We start from the raw sequence: 21,096 nt of genomic DNA, 5'->3' as shown, positions 1-21,096 counted from the left end.
CAGACTTAAAATATACTATATTATTAGCTGAATTTGATAACTACCTTGGGAAAGTTAAATATTGACAGTCTATTTAAAAATTACAATTAGTGGGGCGCTTGGATGGCTGAGTCAGTTAAGCGGCTGACTTTGGTTCAGGTCATGATCTCATGGTTCATGGGTTTGAGCCCCATATCAGGCTCTCTCTGCTGTCAGCACAGAGCCTGCTTCAGATCCTCTGTGTCCCTCTCTTCCTGCCCCTCCCACTGCTCATGCTCTCTCCCTCTCTCAAAAATAAACATCAAAAAAAAAAAAAAAAAAAAAAAGAAAAAAAATGACAATTAGCCACTTTTGGGAACCTTAGTAATTTGAAATGCAAACTAGAGCAACAGATTTCTGAAATCAATTTATTTCCTATCAACTTTTTAAATAACATTTTTGTCTGATCATAGCCACATTATATATCCAATGCAGATAATTTTAAGCAACCAAAAAACTCTACCTACTCTGAAATATATGTTACTAAGTAACTGTGTACATGTATTTATATTTTATATACACTAAAATAATTTTCTCTTCTATTAGAGAACTGTAACATTAATTCATCCTAAATGAAAGATAGGAAGGAACCTCTCAGTCCAATGTTTAAAGGCACTAGAAAGTGACTAAAAGCCGGAAGAAACCAGGGTGAAGATGGCCCCCAGGAGAGGAAATCTCACCAGGCAAGGTTTGCTTTCATGTGGCTTTTCACCTGCAGCACTCAACAGTCTGAGCAAAAGAAAGAACTGGAGAGAAGTGAGCCTTGAAATATGTGTATGAACCCCAACTAAATGCTGTAGGACCCTGAATTATGCACGCACAGTCCAGAGAGATTCTTGAGGGTCCTGGTAAAGGCAACAGCCTTAAAGGTGAAAGACGGACGGTGTTCGAGTTCAGGCAAGTTAAATGCCATTAGAACAGTAAGCAAGAACTTGCAGGGGAAGATAACAAAATGCAAAGGAGCTACAAGAGGGGATCAGCAATAAAAATTAATAGAAATATGGGTGGGAGGGAGGAAGAAAATGTGACCAGAGTCAGGAGAAAAAGAGAGTCTATAGAAATAGACCACAAAGACCCAGATACCAAAATTAGTAAAATAAATAAATAAATAAACACATAAATAAATAATCACTTTAAAGCAGGTATTATAAATATGTTCAGAATCACAGAAAAAAATCTAGTCATAATGAAAGAAGAAAAACTCACCAGAGAAAAGAAACTGTAAGAGGGACAAAAACAGGACTAACAGAAAACAAATGGTAAAAATAATAGGCTTAAATCTAGCTATAGAAATAATTACATTAAATGGACCAAATATTATTTTGAAGGCTGATGTTGGCCGACACAAAATACAACAACAAAAAACAAACAAACAAAAAAGGGGCGCCTGGGTGGCTCAGTCAGTTAAGTGCCTGACTTCTTGGGTTCAGCTTAGGTCGTGATCTCACGGTTTGTGAGTTTGAGCCCTGAGTCGTGCTCTGCACTATCAGCATGGAGTCCACTCTGGATTTTCTCTCTCCCTCTTTCTCTCCCCCTTCCCTTCTTGCTCTCTCTCTCAAAATAAATAACTTTTTTAAAAAATGAAAAACAAACAAACAAACCCTATATGCTTTAAGACTCAGATATGTTTATACTAAAATGATGAAAATAGATATACTATGTAAATACCAAGTAAAAGCTGAAATGGCTAAATCCAATAATAGACACAATAGGATTCATTTCAAGGAATATTAGTAGAGATACAAGGAGATGTTTCATAATGATAAAAAGGTGAAGTCATTAAAAAAAAAATCAAACAATTATAAAGGTGTATGTGCCTAATAAAAATGAAACGAAAGCTGACAGAACTAGTAAAATCCTCACAGTTGAAACTTTAATATGCTTCTATGACTCACATTCATGGGACACCACACAAATAAATGCAGAATATTTTCTTTTCAAATGCAAGTAGCATATTCACCAAGACAGATCATATTTTGTACCATGAAATAAATCTTAGTAAACTCTGATATATTGAAATCTTGCAAAGTATGTTCCCTGACCAAAGAGAACTGAATTAGAAATCAAAAAGAAAAGTCCCAAATATTTTTAAATTACACAACATATTTCTAAATAATCCATCCCTCAAAGAACAAAGGAAATAAATATTTTGAATTAAATGATATCAAAATTTGTGAGATGTCATTAAATCAGTCCCCACAGGGAAGATAAATGATGCTTTAAGTGCTTTTTCTAATAAAGAAGAAAAGCTTAAAATAAAAAGTCTACATTTTCTCTTAAAAAGCTACAAAATCAAAACTAAAAGAAAATTAAATCTCAAGTACAAAGAAGGAAAAAATAATATAAAAACAAACATAAAGGAAATAGAAAATAAAGATATTAGAACAATTAAAAAAACTGAAAAATAACCAGATTAGAAAAAGGACAGAGAAATGGATAATATAAATATTAGTAATTAAAGAGGCACTATCAATACACATTCTTCAGATATTAAAAGGATAATGAGGAAAGAAAGGAAATATAAAGTCAATGAATTACACAATCTAAGGGAAATGTCATTATCCTTTCAATGTCTGTATGATTATCATCATTATGAAAAATACAGACACAAACTACCAAGACTTACCCAAGAAGAAATGATCTGAATAGTTTGGTATCTATTGAAGAAATTGAACTCACAGCAAAAAAACTTTCTATAAAGAAAATGCCTAGCCTAGATAAAGTGGCAAATTCTATCAAACATTTAAGTAAGAGATAATATCTATCTTATCCAAACACATTCAGGAAACAGGAATAGGAATCACTGTCAACTTATTTATGAGGCTGGTCTAACTCTGATAGCAAACCTCATAAATGTGAACACATATCCAAAGATCCTTAGTGTGAGAACCAAACCTGGCTATATATTGTAAAGACATTACACATCATGACCAAATGGCGTTTACCAAGGAGTGCAGAATTGATTTATCGTTTGAAAATCAATCAATGTCATTCATATTGACAGAATAAAGAAAGAAAAACCATATGATAATTCAATAAATGCATAAAAAGCACTTGATAAAGTTTAACCTCCCTTTAAAACAAAAGTTTTCAGTTCCCTGGAAGTGGGGCTTGGGGGGGGGGCGGGGAGGGGACTCCTTAGATGAGACGGGGCCATAAACAAAACAAAACCACACACATAAATATCATTGCTGGTGCAACAGACAAGAAAAAGAAAGAAAAGACATAAAGATTGGAAAGAAAGAAGCAAAACTGTCTCTCCTTACAGATAACATGATTACCTACACAGAAACTCTCAAGGACCTTATCTACAAAGCAACCACAACTAACAAGTAAATTTAGCAAGGTTGTACGATACAACATTATACAAAAATCAACTGTATTTCATATTAGAAGTAAACAAGGGAATGAAAAAAACACATTTCTTGGAAATTAACAAAAGAGGTTCAAAATCTATACTCTGAAAAATACAAAATACTGTTGATAAAAATTAATGCAGGCTTAATAAATGGAAAAATGTATCATATTCGTACAATTAAAGACTCAGCTTTGTTAAGGTATACATTCACTCTAAATTGATGTATAAATTCAATGTAATATCACTCCTAATTCCAGTAGGTTTTGTTTTTTTTTTCTTAACAGAAACTGAAAAAACCTACTTTAAACTTTATGTGGAAACTCAAAGGACACAGAACAGCTAAGAACATGTGGATAAAGGAGATACCAGAACAGGGGGATGACTTCTGCCAGCTGACCTCAAGATTTACTGTAAAAAGATGGAAGGCAGTGTGCTATTAGTATAGACAAAAAAATATACCAATGTAACTGAACAGAGTCCAGAAATAGAATCACACAATTAACTGAATTTCTGACAATGTGTAACAACTGGTGATGAAATAATAGGATACCCTTATGGGGGAAAGAATCCTGAATCCCTACCTCACACCACGTGCACAAAAAAAATTTAAGGTCTCTCACAAGCCTAAAAGTAAAAATGCAAACTACAAATCTTCGTGATTAAATATATATAAAAGAATTTTTGAGGTAGAAAAAAAGACTGGGCAGGACACAAGAAATAGCCATAAATTTTCTAAAATTATAAATTATACTTATCAGTATTAAAGATTCTTGTACTTAAAAGATAATTAAAAGAACAAGGTAAGCAACAGACTGGGAGTCAATATTGGTAAAACATGTATGTGACAAAGGACTTATGTTCATAATTTATAAAAAAAATCAATACTAGAATGACAGATAATCCATTAAAAACAGGCAAGTATACTAATGTTCATAGCATTATTCACAACAACCAAAATGTGGAAACAGTCACAATGTACACCACTAGATGAATAAACACAATGTGTACATGCATACAATGGGATATTATTCAGCCTTTGGAATGAAATTCTAAAACATCCTATAACATGGATGAACCTTGGGGTGCCTGGATGGCTCAGTCAGTTAAACGTCCAACTTCAGCTCAGGTCATGATCTCACGGTTCATGAGTTCAAGCCCCATGTCGGGCTGTGTGTTGACAAGTGTGGAGCCTGGAGCCTGCTTTGGATTCTGTGTCTCCCTCTCCCTCTGTCCCCCCTGACCCCTACTCACACTCTGTCTCTGTCTCTCAAAATATTAAACGTTAAAAAAAAAAAAGGATGAACCTTGAATACATTACAATAAATGAAAGAAACCAGTCACAAAAGGTCAGAGACTGTATGATTCCACATGTATGAGGTACCTAGAGTAGTCAAATCCACAGATACAGAAGACAGAATGGTGGTGACCTGGGGCTGGGGATCCACAGTGGAAAGGGGACTTACAGTTTAATGGGTACATAGTTTCAATTTAAGAAGATGAAAAATGTTTTGGAGATACATGGTGATGATAAACTGAACAAGATGAATGTATTTAATGCCACTGAACCACACAATTAAATAACTAAATGGTAAATTTTATGTTATGTATATCTTACCACAACAAAAAAGAATAGGCAAAAGATTTAAACAGATGCTTCACCAATAAAGATATAGGAAAAGCTAATAAGTACATTTAACAGAGTTCAATAACATTTAGTCATTGGGAAAATGCAAGTTAAATCACAATGAAGAGTCACTTTACATGGGTCAGAATGGCTAAATTTAAAAATGCTAACAATACCAAGTGTTAGCAATGACATAGAATTACAGAAACTCTAATACATGGCTGATGAAAGTGTAAATGGTACAATGACTTTAAAAATAGTTTGGGAATTCCTTAAAAATTAAACATATATAACCTAGCAATTCTGCTCCAGCTATTGACCCAGAGCAATGGAACACATGCCATGTGTTCACATATAATGTGAAGTATGTCAAAAACCACATGTATTTGCATTTAAATGTCATGTATTTAAGTGTCAAGAAGCTTAATTCTTCATAACCTCAAACTAGAAACAGCTAAAATATTCATTAGCAGATGAACTGATAAATAAATTATTTGTATCCACAAAGTGAACTACTACTCAGCCGTAAAAAAGAATGGATTACTCATACACAAGACATAGATGAATCTCACAGATGTGATGCTGAGAGAAAGAAGCTGGGTGCAAAAGAATATTGTATGACTCCATTTACACAATGCTCCAGGTCAGGTAAAACTAAATTTTGATTAAACAAACAACTAAATCAGTTGCTTCTCAAGGTAGGAATGGACTGGGAAAGAGTATGAGGAATTTTGAGAGGTAATGGAAATATTATTTATGTAGAGGGATGTGTGTCAAAAGTCACCGAGTCACTGAATTACTCTAAGTAAACAGGTTAACTTTAATTTCTATCTTTGCTTTTTTACAGTGGTACAGATTACCAATTCTGACTCTATCATTTGTTTTCCAGACATGAGTAAATGGATGACTAAACTGAAGCTAATGAAAGCTAGAATACTTAGTGTTGAAGAATGAAAATAATGTGTGTGTGTGTGTGTGTGTGTGTGTGTGTGTGTGTGTCTCCCTTGCTGTGTTCTGAGAAGGCCTAGAAGCAATGATATATCAGCAGCAATGCAGACACCTAGTGCCTATCATGCCCAGGTTCCCAGGTCTTGGCTTCCATTCTCCAGTAAAAAGGACCAAGGGCTCTTTAAATTTTTTTTTTTAAACGTTTTTATTTATTTTTGAGACAGAGAGAGACAGAGCATGAACGGGGGAGGGAGACACAGAATCTGAAACAGGCTCCAGGCTCTGAGCTGTCAGCACAGAGCCCGATGCGGGGCTCGAACTCACGGACCGTGAGATCATGACCTGAGCTGAAGTCGGACACTCAACCGATCGAGACACCCAGGTGCCCCCAAGGGCTCTTTAAAGAAAAAGCTGATTCTAGTGCTGGGTCAAAAAAAGAACTAGATGCACTTGTAGCATTCTGATGTGTCAGAAAGCGAGGAAGTGTATACCACCAAGAACGACAGAAACACACAAAAAGGACACAGGAGACAGACTGAAAAACTCCCACTGTCTGAATCTGGGACAATTTTGACCAACATAAAAAGAGATGATAGTAATGGATTATAATCACTGAATATAAATTCATGAGCCCATACTGACATAAATAATTAAATGAGTAAATACACAGATGAAAGAGATAGGAACACTTTACAGTATAATGCCAACTTATTAATATAGAAGGAATAATGGTGTTAGAAAATCATCGGTAGATGCTAACGATGGTGGGGTAATATTCCATTAAAAATAGGGTATTTACATAGCCTCAAAGTATCTTCCACAAACAACTTATTAATAACAAAGGGAAAATTATTTTAAAGTATAATAACCCAGAGGATACCACATTATCTGAGTGATCAGTTAATATCACCATTATTTCACCAATATGTCACAATATTATACACTTCCAATGGGAGGTAAGGAACACAATCTCATTCTAGAGTATTTCTGCTAAAAATGCATAGTAGTAATCTAATTATGAGGGACAGTCTATAAGTAACTAGCCTGTGCTCTTCAAAAACATCAGGCCAAGAAACACCTACAAAGGCTGAAGAACCATTCCAGGTGAAAGGGACTAAGGAGACATGAAAAGTAGATGTAATGGGTTGATCCTAGACTGGATCTTGGACACAAAACGCCACCAAGGAGATTACTGAATCAACTGATCAAACTTAATATTTGAAATATTTAGAAGTAAAAGAGTGTATCTCCAATTTATTTTCAAATTCTTCAAAAAATGTGTATTTGTAAAATTATATCCTTTTGTAGAGCCATAAGCCATTTCTGAGAAGATACTGTTAAAGTTATGACATTAACACTAGATTAGGACACTTTAAGATTACATTTTAGATTCATAATGTATTGACTTATTTTATATCTCTCATATTCTTCAACTACAGGTCTTAAGAGCAAATATTTATCGAGGCTAAAAAATGCTGAGGTTAACTGTATCTTATGGTTTGTTGAAAGAGAGTAATTTTAAATCACTAGAAATATGAAATATGTAATTACCTTCTTTAGTTTTTATTGCTGGAGTATAGGTTAATAATGACCAGTCAGAAGTAATACCATTTTGCAGATACTGAATTCAAATGGACATGAAAACCTAGAGTTTGAATGTTAACAGAATTCCCTTCAGTTGAGCCTTTTCCCTAGAATGCTATTTTTGTACTAAGCATGTGGCTTCTTTATGGGCTTAATTCCATACAGTACTATTTTCAGGAGTAAGTATATTTCTCTTTTTTCTTACTCTAAATTAACTAAGGTGTGGTATCTACTTTTTTTTTTAAATGTTTTTACTAGAAATTAAATTCCAGAGAATTAGACTTTTGTTAAATGTAATACTTTTTATGTAAGTCAGGAGTTAATTTAAGAACACTAGAGAATATAATGGTACATTGAGAAAATCACAGTTTAAAGACGACTTTTCTCTTACACATTCAGATTTAAGGACATCCTCTGGTAGAGCCATAAACCACTTCTGAGCATATACTGTTAGAGGTTATGACATTGACACTGATTATGCCACCAGGTTACATTTTAAGTTGTTTTGAAAAAGCATAGAGTGAAAAAAACTCTTCATATTTTAAAGGATTTATTACTGGTATTCTGTAACTCATCATTTTCTACTATCTAGAAGCTCCACAAAAACAGAATAAAAGTAACGAATAGAAATTACAAGCTCCACTTAAGCCAACTTTTGGAAAACACAACAAAAATTATATAGATCTAATATTCTACTAAGGTAGTATTATAGAACCTAAAAGAAACCATTTCAGAACAAAAGTGATCATGATAATAATCAAAATGTAATACTTTCAAGGGCAAAAGTTAAAAATGTTAATATTAGAGAAGTCACTGATACTGAAAGAATGTCTAAAAAATAACACTGATTATTTGTTAGGCATTTTGATGTACCTAAAATGACACATTTGAAATAGTACTGAAAAAATAAAATGTTTAAAACAAAAAAGATATTTTCATGGTATATTTAAGAATATATGTATACCATATACAAGAAGTAAAGTGTCTCCAACCAAATGTTTGAACGTAATGAGAACTAGAACATGAGTAAACTTACTACAAATAATGTGTAAAAGGCACCTTAAATGTAATCAGATAATAGAAGTGGTTCAGCTTCGTTTTCCAATTTAATGTAATTACTGAACGTGAAGAAAGTTTCCATCTCTGGCCTTAGGTCCTAAGCTATCCATTCTCCATGGGTGATCCAACATTTTACTTTGGTTTCATCTCTTGCTTTCAGGCTGACAACTCCAAAGTTCTACCTTTAGCCCAGAACCTTCTCCTGCAATCTTTGGAAGAAGATCTGCCACTTGCGACTTCTCCAAGTAGTAATCACATGACTATCTCAGTGTCTTCTCTTAATTTTCCCCACCAAACCTGCTCATGTTGTATTAGTCATTTCTTTGAAAGGCTGGAAACTTAGGGATCATCTTCCATTTCCTCTGTCACTGAAGTATTCTACGTTCTATTGATTACACTTCCTTCTGTTTATCCTCATGGCCAATATCTCACCCAGGCTTTTCTTATTTATAATTTAGGTCATTAATAGCCCTTGAATTCATCTCACAATATGCAGAATTATCCTTCAACTCACTCCCCAAAATGCTCCTCCCCCCAAACAATACTTACAGTCCAGCCAGTTCTCAACTGGCCTCCCTGCTGCTTTGGAAGATGCTTTTTTCATCCTTTGTTTTTTGTTTACCTGACTTAATTCAACTCCTCTTTGGAGACTCAATAAGCACAATCTCTTACTATCATGTATTTATTATAACTGCTTATTAAACCTATTGCTCCCCATGAGGACGTAAGCTCTTAAGTAAAGGAGCTAAGCTTCTAAGGAGCTCGTAAGCTCCTGAGTAAAGGACCATGTCTCTTATTTATCTCTGGTACTCCCTGGTATCTATCCCTCGTACTATCCCTGGTACTCAGCATTAGCTGATAAATGACTTTTAAAAAATGACATTAAAACAAATTTAAATGACATTTAAAAAAATTTTCTTCAAAAATGAATGAAGAAAATTACATTTAAAAAATCTAAGTACAAAGGTATATCCTGGGAAGTGGGAGTTCATTCCAAATTTAGGGCTCTACATCATGTCTAAAGCACAGAAGTGTTCCTCATAATGTTGGTACTATGCTCTCAAGAGAATGTTAAATTAACAGTTATGTTGACTGGCTGACGTAGAAATTTTCTTGTAACACTCAGTGGGGAAGACAAATATGTATTGTCTTGTTATCTAATGTCAAACTGGTTGAAGGAAAAAATGCATCTGCTTAAATGTATAACAAGAGTACAGACTTCAGAATTAGAAAGATTTGGGTTCCAATACTGAGTTTCATTAACTAGTTATTAGAGCTTGAACAGGGATGTGCAGCTACCTTCAGAAACTCTGAGAACTAAATTATATACATAAAATACTTAGCACAGTGCCTAATACCTAGCAAGTGCCCCATAAATGATAAAAATTAACATAAATTATGAAGATACTTTATTAAATGCTATGTATTTTATAAAGACTTTACAAACATATATAAACAAAATAGCTCTGCAGAAATTCAGATGAAGGAGAAAATATCACAGACAGGATTCAGATAAGTAAAGAAAGATGAGTATTTTAGGAGGGAGAAATGGTAAAGTAGGTTGATGCCACATTGTGGTTACTCTTGCTTTGTAGCCTGAGGATGCTGGCTATTTTCCCATGGACGCTTGTTAACAGTAGGCCTGACATAGAACATTCTGGACTACAGTCGATATTAAAGTAGGAAAGGAAGAATGTAAAAAACACAGGACTCCGAGTAAGTGGGCCAAGGCTCAAGTTCTAGTTCTCCTCTGTGAGGTTCTAAGTCCTTAGGCAGGCCCAAGCCCCTCAACTTCCTCCTTTGTAAAATAGTAGTAACAATTCCTAAGGGATTTCTGAGGGCTTCAGAAATGTGAAAATAATCTGTAAGTTTTAAGGCACTATATGAATGCAAGGTATTTATTACATAAAATAATTACAAGAAGAATTCTATGTGTAAAAGACTATTTAAAACATTAGATAAGGGGGGTGCCAGGGTGGCTCAGTCGGTTGAGTGTCTCACTTTGGCTCAGGTCATGATCTCACGGTTTGTGGGTTCGAGCCCCACGTCTGGCTCTGTGCTGACAGGTCAGAGCCTGGGGTCTGCTTCAGATTCTGTGTCTCCCTCTCTCTCTGCCCCTCCCCTGCTTGTGCTCTATCTCTCTCTCAAAAATAAATAAACATTAAAAAACACTAAAAACAAAACAAAACAAAACATTAGATTAAGGGCATATCATGAAGAGCGTTTCAGGAATAGATAGCAAGAAATTAACCTGAAATGAAAGCATGAAATGCATGAAAGCTTGCATCTCTAAGATGTGGACTACAAAATCATTTACACAGAGTATTCATATACAAAACCACAGTGTACCTTTCTCACCAAGTGGCATTATAACACTCTAAACAGTCTTCTGAATACTAAATAAATAGAACACAAAGGTTTTCTTTGTCTCCCCCCAACCCCTTTGGTCTTCAAAAGGCAGGTTTAGTGATATATAATTTATATACAGTAAAATTCTTACTTTTTGGGTATACAGTTTTGACGAACTTATATACTGTACAACCACTACATCCCATCATCTCCAAACCTTTCCCGTGTTCCTTTGTAGTAAATCCACTCCCTCACTCTAGGTACTCACTTATCTGATTTCTGTCCCCAGAGCACTGCCTTCTCTGGGATGTTATATCAATACAATCATATAGTATTTAGCCTTTTGTGTTTGGCTTCTTTCACTTAGCATAAGACTTTTGAAATCAGGTGATATGGGCTCTGCTTCAGATTTTCTGTCTTCCTCTCTGCTCCTCCCCCGCTCTTTCTCTCAAAAATAAATAAAAACCTTAAAAAAAAAAAGAGGATATATATTCCTATATACTTGTAAATTCATAAAAAATCATATGGAAAGGTACACAAAAAACTGAAAATAATGTTTATTTGGGTTTTAGTAGAATCTGGGCAAATGAGGGATGTGGTGGAAATGAGAAACTCATTTCATATATTTTATATCCTCTATAACTTTTGAACCATGTGAATGTACTATCTTCCCCTCTGCCAAAAAAATCTACCTCAAACAGATATGTAAAAAATAACAGTGTCTTTGTGGTTTGGAAATATTTTATGAATTATAAATGGATTACCTGTTCTATGTTGGAATAAAATCTGATTATAGGTAGGAGAGAGGCAGGCCATTTTGTTGACACAGACATTAGAGCAGTTTGGCCCTAATCTCTCACTGTCCCTAGATTTATGATTTCACACTTAACTTTCACAGACTTTAGAACTAACGCAACAAACAAAAGTGTACAGTTTCTTCCAAAAACTTTGAGTAATAATATTTGGAACAATTATGATTCTGCTAAGTCATTTTGCTTAGATAAATAAATACATACCATTATCTTCTTCAATTCCAACAGGCCCTGCTTGAGGAGTCTCTCCATTCTTTAAACAGTTATGGATATATGTTGCCTTCCACCTTGCATACTTTCTGTGTTTCACATTCTAGAAGGAATATTTTAGTATTAGACTGCAGTAAATAAGTCAAATGAAAATATACATTTGTGATAACCTACACGGTATTTCTCAGATAAAACCCATTTTTGCATGTTGTATCTCTGCAAGAATATGGCAAAGAATCCCCTTTCCCCACTGGATCCTACCAGCTGTCTGGTGCTTGACAGACCATAAAAAGCTATCTTCCTCAAAACACATGCCTAGTTCCCTTTTATGATTTTCTAATTTTAGAAAAGGTCTGCAATGAAAATATGGGAGTGTCCTTCCAGCAAAACTTGTAACTCTAATGGACAGGGGAGAACTAAGCTAAATGGAATTCTAAAATTAAATGTAAAAGATAGTAACAACAGATTCAACTATTTCCACCAAAGAAGAAAAAATTGATCCGTACAAATCTATGAAAACACGTTTATGAAAACAAAAAGAAAAATAAGATGATGTAGTTGTTAAAACAGACACTAGACAGACAGCTAGGCAAATCTGACCTTTTAACTTTTTGACCACCTCCGAATCTCAGTTACCTCAATTCCAAAAAGGGGAAAAGTAATACACCTCATGGGGTTGTTATAAGAACTGAAAATATCAATAAAGAACCTACGAGTTGCCTCCTCTTCCTTCCTGCCTTCAAATTGATGCTTACACACTATAAAATTAAGACAAAAATTTATAAATGTGAAACCTTTTAGAATTTTGGATGGGTTAGTAATTTTTAGTTTATATTCCAACTGACCTTTATGATAATCATGACTGGAGCTTGTTAGAAATGCAGAATCTTTAAGCACCTCCCAGACCTACTGAATTAGAATCCGCACCGTAACAAGATCTCCAGGCGACTTGTATGCGGTTTCATTATGTTGGAAACAATTATAATTTGCCTTTTGCAAAAATCCACTGAGTCGCCAATAAATAGAAATACTGCACACAGCACAGATACTTAGTTTTTTATGCAAAATGATCTAGATACTACTACAGATAAGTATATAGATACCTAAAAAAAAAGTTAACTCCCAGATTACTGAATTCGTACCATATTTAATTTCCCTTTTCTTATCAAACAATCCTCATATATTCTACTAAAAAGTCTTTTGTACAGGGTTTCCATTTTCTTCCAGGTATGATTATAATTTATTCTACTTCACAAAGAAGCTCTTCAAAAGAAGCATCCACATTTAAAGTTTTCATTTCTTCACAGTTACTCTAGAGAAAAAAGTCTCTGTTTCTCTTCTGTTTGGTTCTCATTTTCATCACACAAAAGGTCAGAGTCCAGATAGGACTGGCTCACCTACAGTGTTTTCTCATGCTAGTCTCCCTATCTAAGATGGTTTCCTCTTCTGACAAAAGTCTCCTTAGGCTCAGTTCAAATGTTTACTACCTTATCGGGCTCCCTGAATACCAGCAAGTCAACACATAATTTATCATTTATTCAAGTCAGGCACTATGCTGAGTGCTGGGGATAACGATGAACAAAGTAGGTGTGAACTTTGGAATCCAAAGTGAAAGCTGGGCAATAACTTCCATTACTACACGTGGCACTTGTACTACCCAAAGTCTGTAATATTTCCTTCGCCTTTCTCTCTTAGGATTCTGCAATCCCGTTATTATAAATATGAGGAAATGGCAATACAAAAGTAAATGGTTTACCCAAGGTCACACTATTTTGCAGTGAAGCCAACCACTCGATTCAGGGCTGCCTTAATAAGCTATAATTAGCACAGTGCACTTTGCAACTTAGGAATATATGAAATAAGGGAACACTAGCTTTAAAAGGTCAGCTACCAGGGGCGCCTGAGTGGCTCAGTCGGTTAAGCAGCCGACTTCGGCTCAGGTCATGATCTCACGGGTCCGTGAGTTTGAGCCCCGCGTCGGGCTCTGTGCTGATAGCTCAGAGCCTGGAGCCTGTTTCAGATTCTGTGTCTCCCTCTTTCTGACCCTCCCCCGTTCATGCTCTGTTTCTCTCTGTCTCAAAAATAAACGTTAAAAAAAAAAAAATTAAAAAAAAAAAAAAAAAGGTCAGCTACTTAATGCATGTTATATAGATTGTACTTTGGTATATATAAAGAGGACCCCTTTGAAAGAAAATGAATAAATTGCTTAAGAAAGTTTAATTTGCCTTCTTCAGCTTTAAGAATAGGACAGATTATTCTTGGCATGAAATAATTTAATGCTAAAGACTGAGTTGGGTTAAGTTGTATGGTGTTAACCTCAGGAGGTTCCTTCATTCCTAATATCATAGTACAAATAGTGTAAATATTTAAACCACATTGGGTTCCTTCATTAGTATGTGAAGTTTAAAAATGTTACGCTAACCTAAGATGGCTTCATTTTAGTATATACATTAAAAAAACATTTCCCCAGAGCAGATAAATCCATACAACAGTTTGTTTTTTATTCCGCACTGTTTTCAAAACACCCCTGGCAACCTGGAGTTTATAATATATAATACAGAAAATTTTGGCAATTGTTAAAACGAATTTGCTTTTTAATTTTATTTTCTTTAAAATAAAGGATGCTAGATATAAAACAATGTTTTAAGAGGAAATTTTCAAGATGCCAATATTTTTGACATCTTTTAACTCTTTTTGGCTAATTAGACATCCTTTCTGGGAAACAGGAATTACAAAAAGAACTTTTACTTTTGTCCTTGGCCTTTAAGTTCCTGTTTTGTTACAGGATTGATGAGAATCACGGACAACTGCAAATTTGGGCCACTAGAGTCAGCAGTGGTAAGTAGAATTTCCATTTAATTTTTAAATCATTTGCGCTTGTTACACTGAAGAATGGTTAGCAAATACCAAGCACAGGCTACAGCAGAGGTTCTCAAACCTGGTGCATTTAAGAATCCCATGAAAATACAGTAACAAAACTTCTTAGCCTAAACTACGGGAAATCTTATGAAAACATTCTCTATTAGCATACCAAAAAGCCACTTTGAAAAAGAATGCTCCAATTCTTCCTCTTGGATTTTGGTCTTGAGCCCACCCAGTCAAGTTCTTGCTTTTGTCTAGGTTACAGATACTTCTCTCTTGCAAAATCCAGAGTTTAGAGGTCATCTTACTTGACTCCATCAGAGTGAAAAGTTGAGCACTTCCTCCTCTTTGCAACCTCCTTTCACTCGGTTTCTGGGTTATCAAGGTCATCTGGTTTTCTTTGCCTGGCAGGGTGCTCCTGATTCTAGCTCCAGGGTGGGGAAGGCCAGAGGCTTCAGTTCTTGCTTGGACTTCTCATCTTCTCTTCTGACACTTTACCTGAAGGATCTCATCTACTCTTATGGCTTTAAGTACCACCTTAGGCGGCCAACTCCCAAATTCGTATCTTCTGCTCAGTTCTGTCTTGTGAAAGTCAGGACTTATATTCACCGCACATTTCACTTGTATGGCAGAGAGTTGAAAACATTCAAAGTTCAACACCAACTTCTGACCTTTTCCTACTAAATTTGCTCCTCCATATGCCAGTAAATGGCAACTCCATTCCTGCAGTTGTTCAAGCCCAAACCACTGGAGTCATTTTTAGTCCTCAATTTCTCTTACAATCTACCAACGAATCTTTTTGAGTCTGTTAGCTCTCTGTTCAAAATATATCCAGAGTCCAGCCACTTCTCAGCATCTACTACTGCAAATTCTGGTCTGAGACAGTACTACTTCTGGTTTTGATTATTTAGTAATGAACTAATGGGTCTCCCTACTTCCACACTTGACCATTAGAGTGATAGAAATACTTTAAAAATAGCACTTAAATCCTATCAATTCTCACTGAACTCCTCCTTCCCCAGCCTCACCTCCCATTAATCTCTCTCACTCCAGATTCAGCCAGTCTTCACTGCTACTACCTGAACTTGAACAGACCTCCTTTACTATTTCAAAAGGTTTGTACTTTCTCTTGCCTCTTTCTGAACATCTCTGTATTTCATTCCCTTTATCTTTCAAGGCATTGTTAAATGTTGCTAAATGTGAGGCCATCCCCAACCACCTGTTTTAAATAGACCTTCCTATCTCTACCTTGAGTTTCTCCATGGCACTTGCCATCTGACATACTATGTGTTTTATTTATTCATTTTTTTCATTGTCTGTCTCCACCAGAGAAATGTGATTCCCACGAGGACAGGGATTTTATTCACTGCTGCATTACTTGTGCCTAGAACCATGTTTGATATATAGTAGAGCTTAATAAATATTTGATGAATGGAAGGATACTAGATTCTGAAATACATGTTTTTTTAAAATCAAATACCCCAAATGATTCTGAAGGTGGCTGTCTTGGAACTATACTACGAAAAACACTAAACTGGAATAAAACATTTTTCACTAAGGAATAAATGTGAATATTACATTCGAGTATACAGTTTGACTTAGGCTTGCAAAGAAGGGTCAGTGGTTAGGGTAGAGGGTGTCTGTGAAACTTGCAGAATTATATAAAAAAATGTGATGCACAAATGCATGGGAGAGAATCCATAGCTTTCATAACATTTCAAAGCACTTAATGATACGAAGGAGAGGAATAATCTCTAACTCTGTGGCAATACCACAGATAATATATTTATACTTAGCCCCTTGATGCTCCCAAATATAGTATAGAAACAAGGGCTCTATTAAATTCCCAGGAACACTGGACAAAATACAATGAGAAATGCTTGAAAAACACACATTCAACAAATTTATTACCACAATGACTCAAACACTGAAGTATTTATAATCACAAATTACATGTACACAATTACATGTATTATTAATTAAGATTTATTTAACATTTTTATACTTTTAGATTTTTCTTTTTTTTTAATGTGTATTTATTTTTGAAGCAGAGAGAGACAGAGCACAAGTGGGGGAGGGGTGGAGAGAGAGGGAGACACAGATCCGAAGCAGGCTCCAGGCTCTGAGCTGTCAGCACAGAGCCCCATGAGGGGCTTGCACTCACAAGCCGTGAGACCATGACCTGAGCCAAAATTTTGGAGGCTCAACTGACTGAGCCACCCAGGCGCCCCTACTTATATTTTTCAAAACAACTAGAATTTTATAAAACTGTACCAAAAAATCATACCCATAATACATAAACATTTAAATTTACATGTACTTAATAAATAAATATACAAAACTATAATACACAAATACTTAAATTTAACTATCCTAGTTTTATAATATTTGGAATGTACATTCAAATTAGCCAAAAGATTTTCAAAGAAGGTATGATTATTAACTGTTTAATACTTAATCCACTGGGGTAAGAAAGAACCAAAATTATCTTAAAATACATATATATATATATATATAGAGAGAGAGAGAGAGAGAGAGAGAGAGAGACACACACACACACACACACACAGCTTTGTGAAATAATTTTTTATACAACTTCACGAAGCTTAGAAGAAAGTTTTACAAGACACTCTCTCATATACTTTTCATTTAGATGCCCCAATTGTTTACATTTTATCAATCCATTAATATACACATATTTATGCATATATCAATATGCAAAATGCTTATTTATATATATGCATTTTTTTTCTGTACCATTTAGGAGTAAGTCAGAAGTCACTGTGCCCCTTACCCTTCCATTGTGCATTTTCTAAGATCAAGGACAATCTTATGCACAATGGTTATTAAAATCAGGACATTTAACACTTATGTAAGAATATTCTCCGATCCACAGTTCCAACAAATTCTGTCAATTTTATTAATGCCCCCAGTAGTTATTCCTCTTCTGGGTTTATATCATTTAAGAAGCTTGCATTATTTAGTTGTCATGTCTTTTTAGTCTTTAATCTGGAACCGCCAGCCTTTGTTAGTGTTTGCTTCTCAACCTCAACATTAAAAAACAAAACAAAACAAAACAAAACAGCCTAAGTTGTAAAGCATGTATTTATTAGGATTTGTCTGATATCTCCTTATGATTAGGTTCAGGTTATGCATTTTTAGCAGGATTAGCACTGAAGTGATGTTTGTCTTTTTCACTTTATCTTATTACAAGGCATATGGTATTGGTTGGTTCCAATACTGGTTGTGTTAGATTTGATAACTTGGTTAAAGTGATGTCACACAGGTTTCTCCATTGAGACTATTTTCTCCTTTAAAATTAGTATGCAGTTTGAGAGGAGACATTTAGAAACTAATAGAAATACCTCACTCTTCATCAAACTTCCCACCCATTCGTTTTAAACACGATTATTTCTACCTTTATCATTTTTCTACATTTATTAGAATTCTACTGTAAAAGGCCTTCTCTGTTTTTCCATCATTCATTCATTCATTCATTCATTCATTCATGTATTTCATTGTATGTTTCAGTACAGACCCATTGATTCTTATTTTATTCATTGAGTTATCATTAATATCATTCTCATTTTGATTCTCAAATTGTCCCCAGCATGGACAGTGGAAACCCTTTCCAGTTGATTTCTGGATCCTTTTGACATGTCCCCAAGATCATATAAACATTTTATTTTCTAGCACAAGACAAAGGGCCAGCTTCATCTAGTGTCTTCCCTGACCCAGTCCTAGATTCAGCCTTTCTATAAGAGTCCTGGTTCCTTTTATAGATGAACAGTATTTAGAACCCCAAATCAGACACTGGGGTACTCTCATTGCTATTGGTGCATCATTGCTTCTAGGTCCCTTATAAGAACTATATTTTATGTGCATGCATACACATATCTATGTATGTATGATATATGTATACACACAAATACATATATTATACATACATTTATAGTATATATACTACCTATACTACTACACAATTATACATACATTTATAGTATATATACTACCTATACTACTACAAAATATGTATCCATTTTGCTCTATTTATCTAATATATTTAATAAGCACAAATAATATGGACATCTCCAATTCCAACCCAACAGCATAACACAATCTGGTCTTCTCCCATCCTATTGTAACTTCTTTCCCCAGAAGTGAGAAAACTGGCTCTCTCAATGTATTTCTACTCCTATGCTCCATCCTAGATTACAGAATAAGCAATTTTGGAATTGCCAACCTAATACCATTAAGAAAAACCAAACCTATAAATGATAGTTCAATATTTAACTTTTTTTTGCAGTAATAGTGATACACCTTGAGATGCATAAATCTTGTATATGAGTTTTGACAAATAGATATACCTATATAAAACATACTCCTATCAAAATAGAATACTTCTAGTTCCCCAGAAGTTTCCTTTATATCTCTCTCCAGATCAATTTGCCCTTGCACACACATACACAGACACAAACCCTAACTTTTTCACTAGAATAAATTTGTATATTGTACTTTATATGAAAGGAATCACAGCTTGCATTCTTTTGAGTCTTCTTTTGCTCAGCATAATCTCTTTAAGATCCATCCGTGTTGCAGGGTATATCGGCAGTACCTTTTTACATCTCAGTAACAGCTGAGATCAATTCACAGGTTGGTAGGCATCTGGGATCTTTCCAGCTTTGGGCTATTATGAATAAAGTTCCTATGAGCTCTCTTGAACAAGTCTTTTTCTGGACATAAGTTTTCATTTCTCTTGGATAAATACCAAGGAGGAATTGCTGGGTAAAAGGGTAGGTGTATATTTAACTTCATAAAAATATGCCAAATCTTTTCCAAAGTGGTTATAACATTTATCATTTTCACCAAGCAATGTATGAAAGCTCTTATTTTTTCTACATTCTAACCAATATTTGGCCAGTCTTTATTAATTTTACTGTTTTTAAACTACTCATTCTAATGATAACTGGGGGTGTTAACATCTGAAACCGTGACTATGAATTTTTCTATATTTCTATTTCTATTAATGTTTGTTTTATGTAGATTACAACTTAGTATGTACACATCTATAACTATAATACCTTGTTGATGAACTGAACCCTTTATTGTTATAAAATGTCCCATTTTACCTCTACTAACACATCTTCTTAAAGTTTGCTTTGTCTAATATTAATATTTCACTAGGAATTTTGTTTATTTAGTATTGGCATTCAGTATTTTTTCTGTCCTTTCATTTTCAAAATATGTTTCTGTACTTAAAAAGTGTCTCTTGTAAACAGTATAAAATTATAGCTTGCTTTTTTACATAGTTTGACAGTCTCTACTTTTAGAGTGTTAGTCCATTTACATTTACAGTATGTATTGATATAGCTGTATTTAGGCCTAAAATTTGCTAAATTGTTTTATATTACTCCCACCTGTTTTTACTTTCCTCTCTTCCCTTTATCTGCCTTCTTTTGGGTTTACCAAATATGTATATATAGTTATAATAATTTTTTACTTAAATAGGCATAGATCTTTTAAAGAAATGAAGGAAAAGAAAAAATATATAGTCTTTTAAATATATTTATTTACATATTATGTCCAGTGTACTTCATTCCTTCCTGGAAATCCAAGCTGCCATCTGGTATCATTTTCCTTCAGGCCAAAGAAAGTTTCTTTCTGCTGTTCTTTAGCTCTTTAGAGCAGATTTGCTAGCAGTGAGCTAACCTGCCTGAAAATGTCCTTTATTTTACCTTCATTTTTTGAAGGATAGTTTTGCTCTATACAGAATTCTACACTGACAGGGTTTTTTTCCTTGCTTTTTCTTCCTTTTCCCTTTCAGTGCTTTGAATATGTGAATTTCATTATCTTTTTGCCACTACTTTTTCAAAAAATGAGAAGTCAACTATCCTTCAAAGCACTGTTACCTTCAAAGCACATTATACCTTGTACAATGTATTATTTCCCAAGACCACTCTCTCAAGATTTTCCCTTCCATCACTGAACTTCACTGGTTTGACCAAAATGTTCTCAGGTATGGTTTTCTTTGTATTTATTTTACTTAGGGTTCACTGACTTTGTTGGATTCATTTTAGAAAATCTATGGTCATTTATTTCTATAAATATTTTTTCTTCTATATTTTCTTTCTACTCTCTTTCTTGGGACTCCAACTGCACATGATGGGTCTCCAAACATAGTGGTAATGATATATAATGCTTACTTATTTCTGTATAATAAGTATTTCTGTATAATAAGGCATAAATTCATCTTAAGTAAATACATAAGATTG

General features: G+C 34.4%; 1 protein-coding gene across 2 annotated transcripts in view; it reads right to left on the bottom strand.

The window, feature by feature from the left end:
- The window catches only part of VTA1 (vesicle trafficking 1), a 68,581-nt gene that overhangs the window by 13,554 nt on the left and 33,931 nt on the right, over positions 1-21,096 (bottom strand). For both annotated transcript variants that reach the window (XM_007096372.2, XM_042987238.1), the window contains exon 5: positions 11,957-12,065. In XM_007096372.2, the coding sequence (XP_007096434.2) occupies positions 11,957-12,065 (109 nt within the window). The remainder of the gene's footprint in view (positions 1-11,956; positions 12,066-21,096) is intronic.

The sequence above is a fragment of the Panthera tigris genome, chromosome B2 (assembly GCF_018350195.1).
Source record: "Panthera tigris isolate Pti1 chromosome B2, P.tigris_Pti1_mat1.1, whole genome shotgun sequence".
Lineage (NCBI taxonomy): Eukaryota > Metazoa > Chordata > Mammalia > Carnivora > Felidae > Panthera > Panthera tigris.
This window is presented reverse-complemented; position numbering and strand designations above follow the sequence as displayed.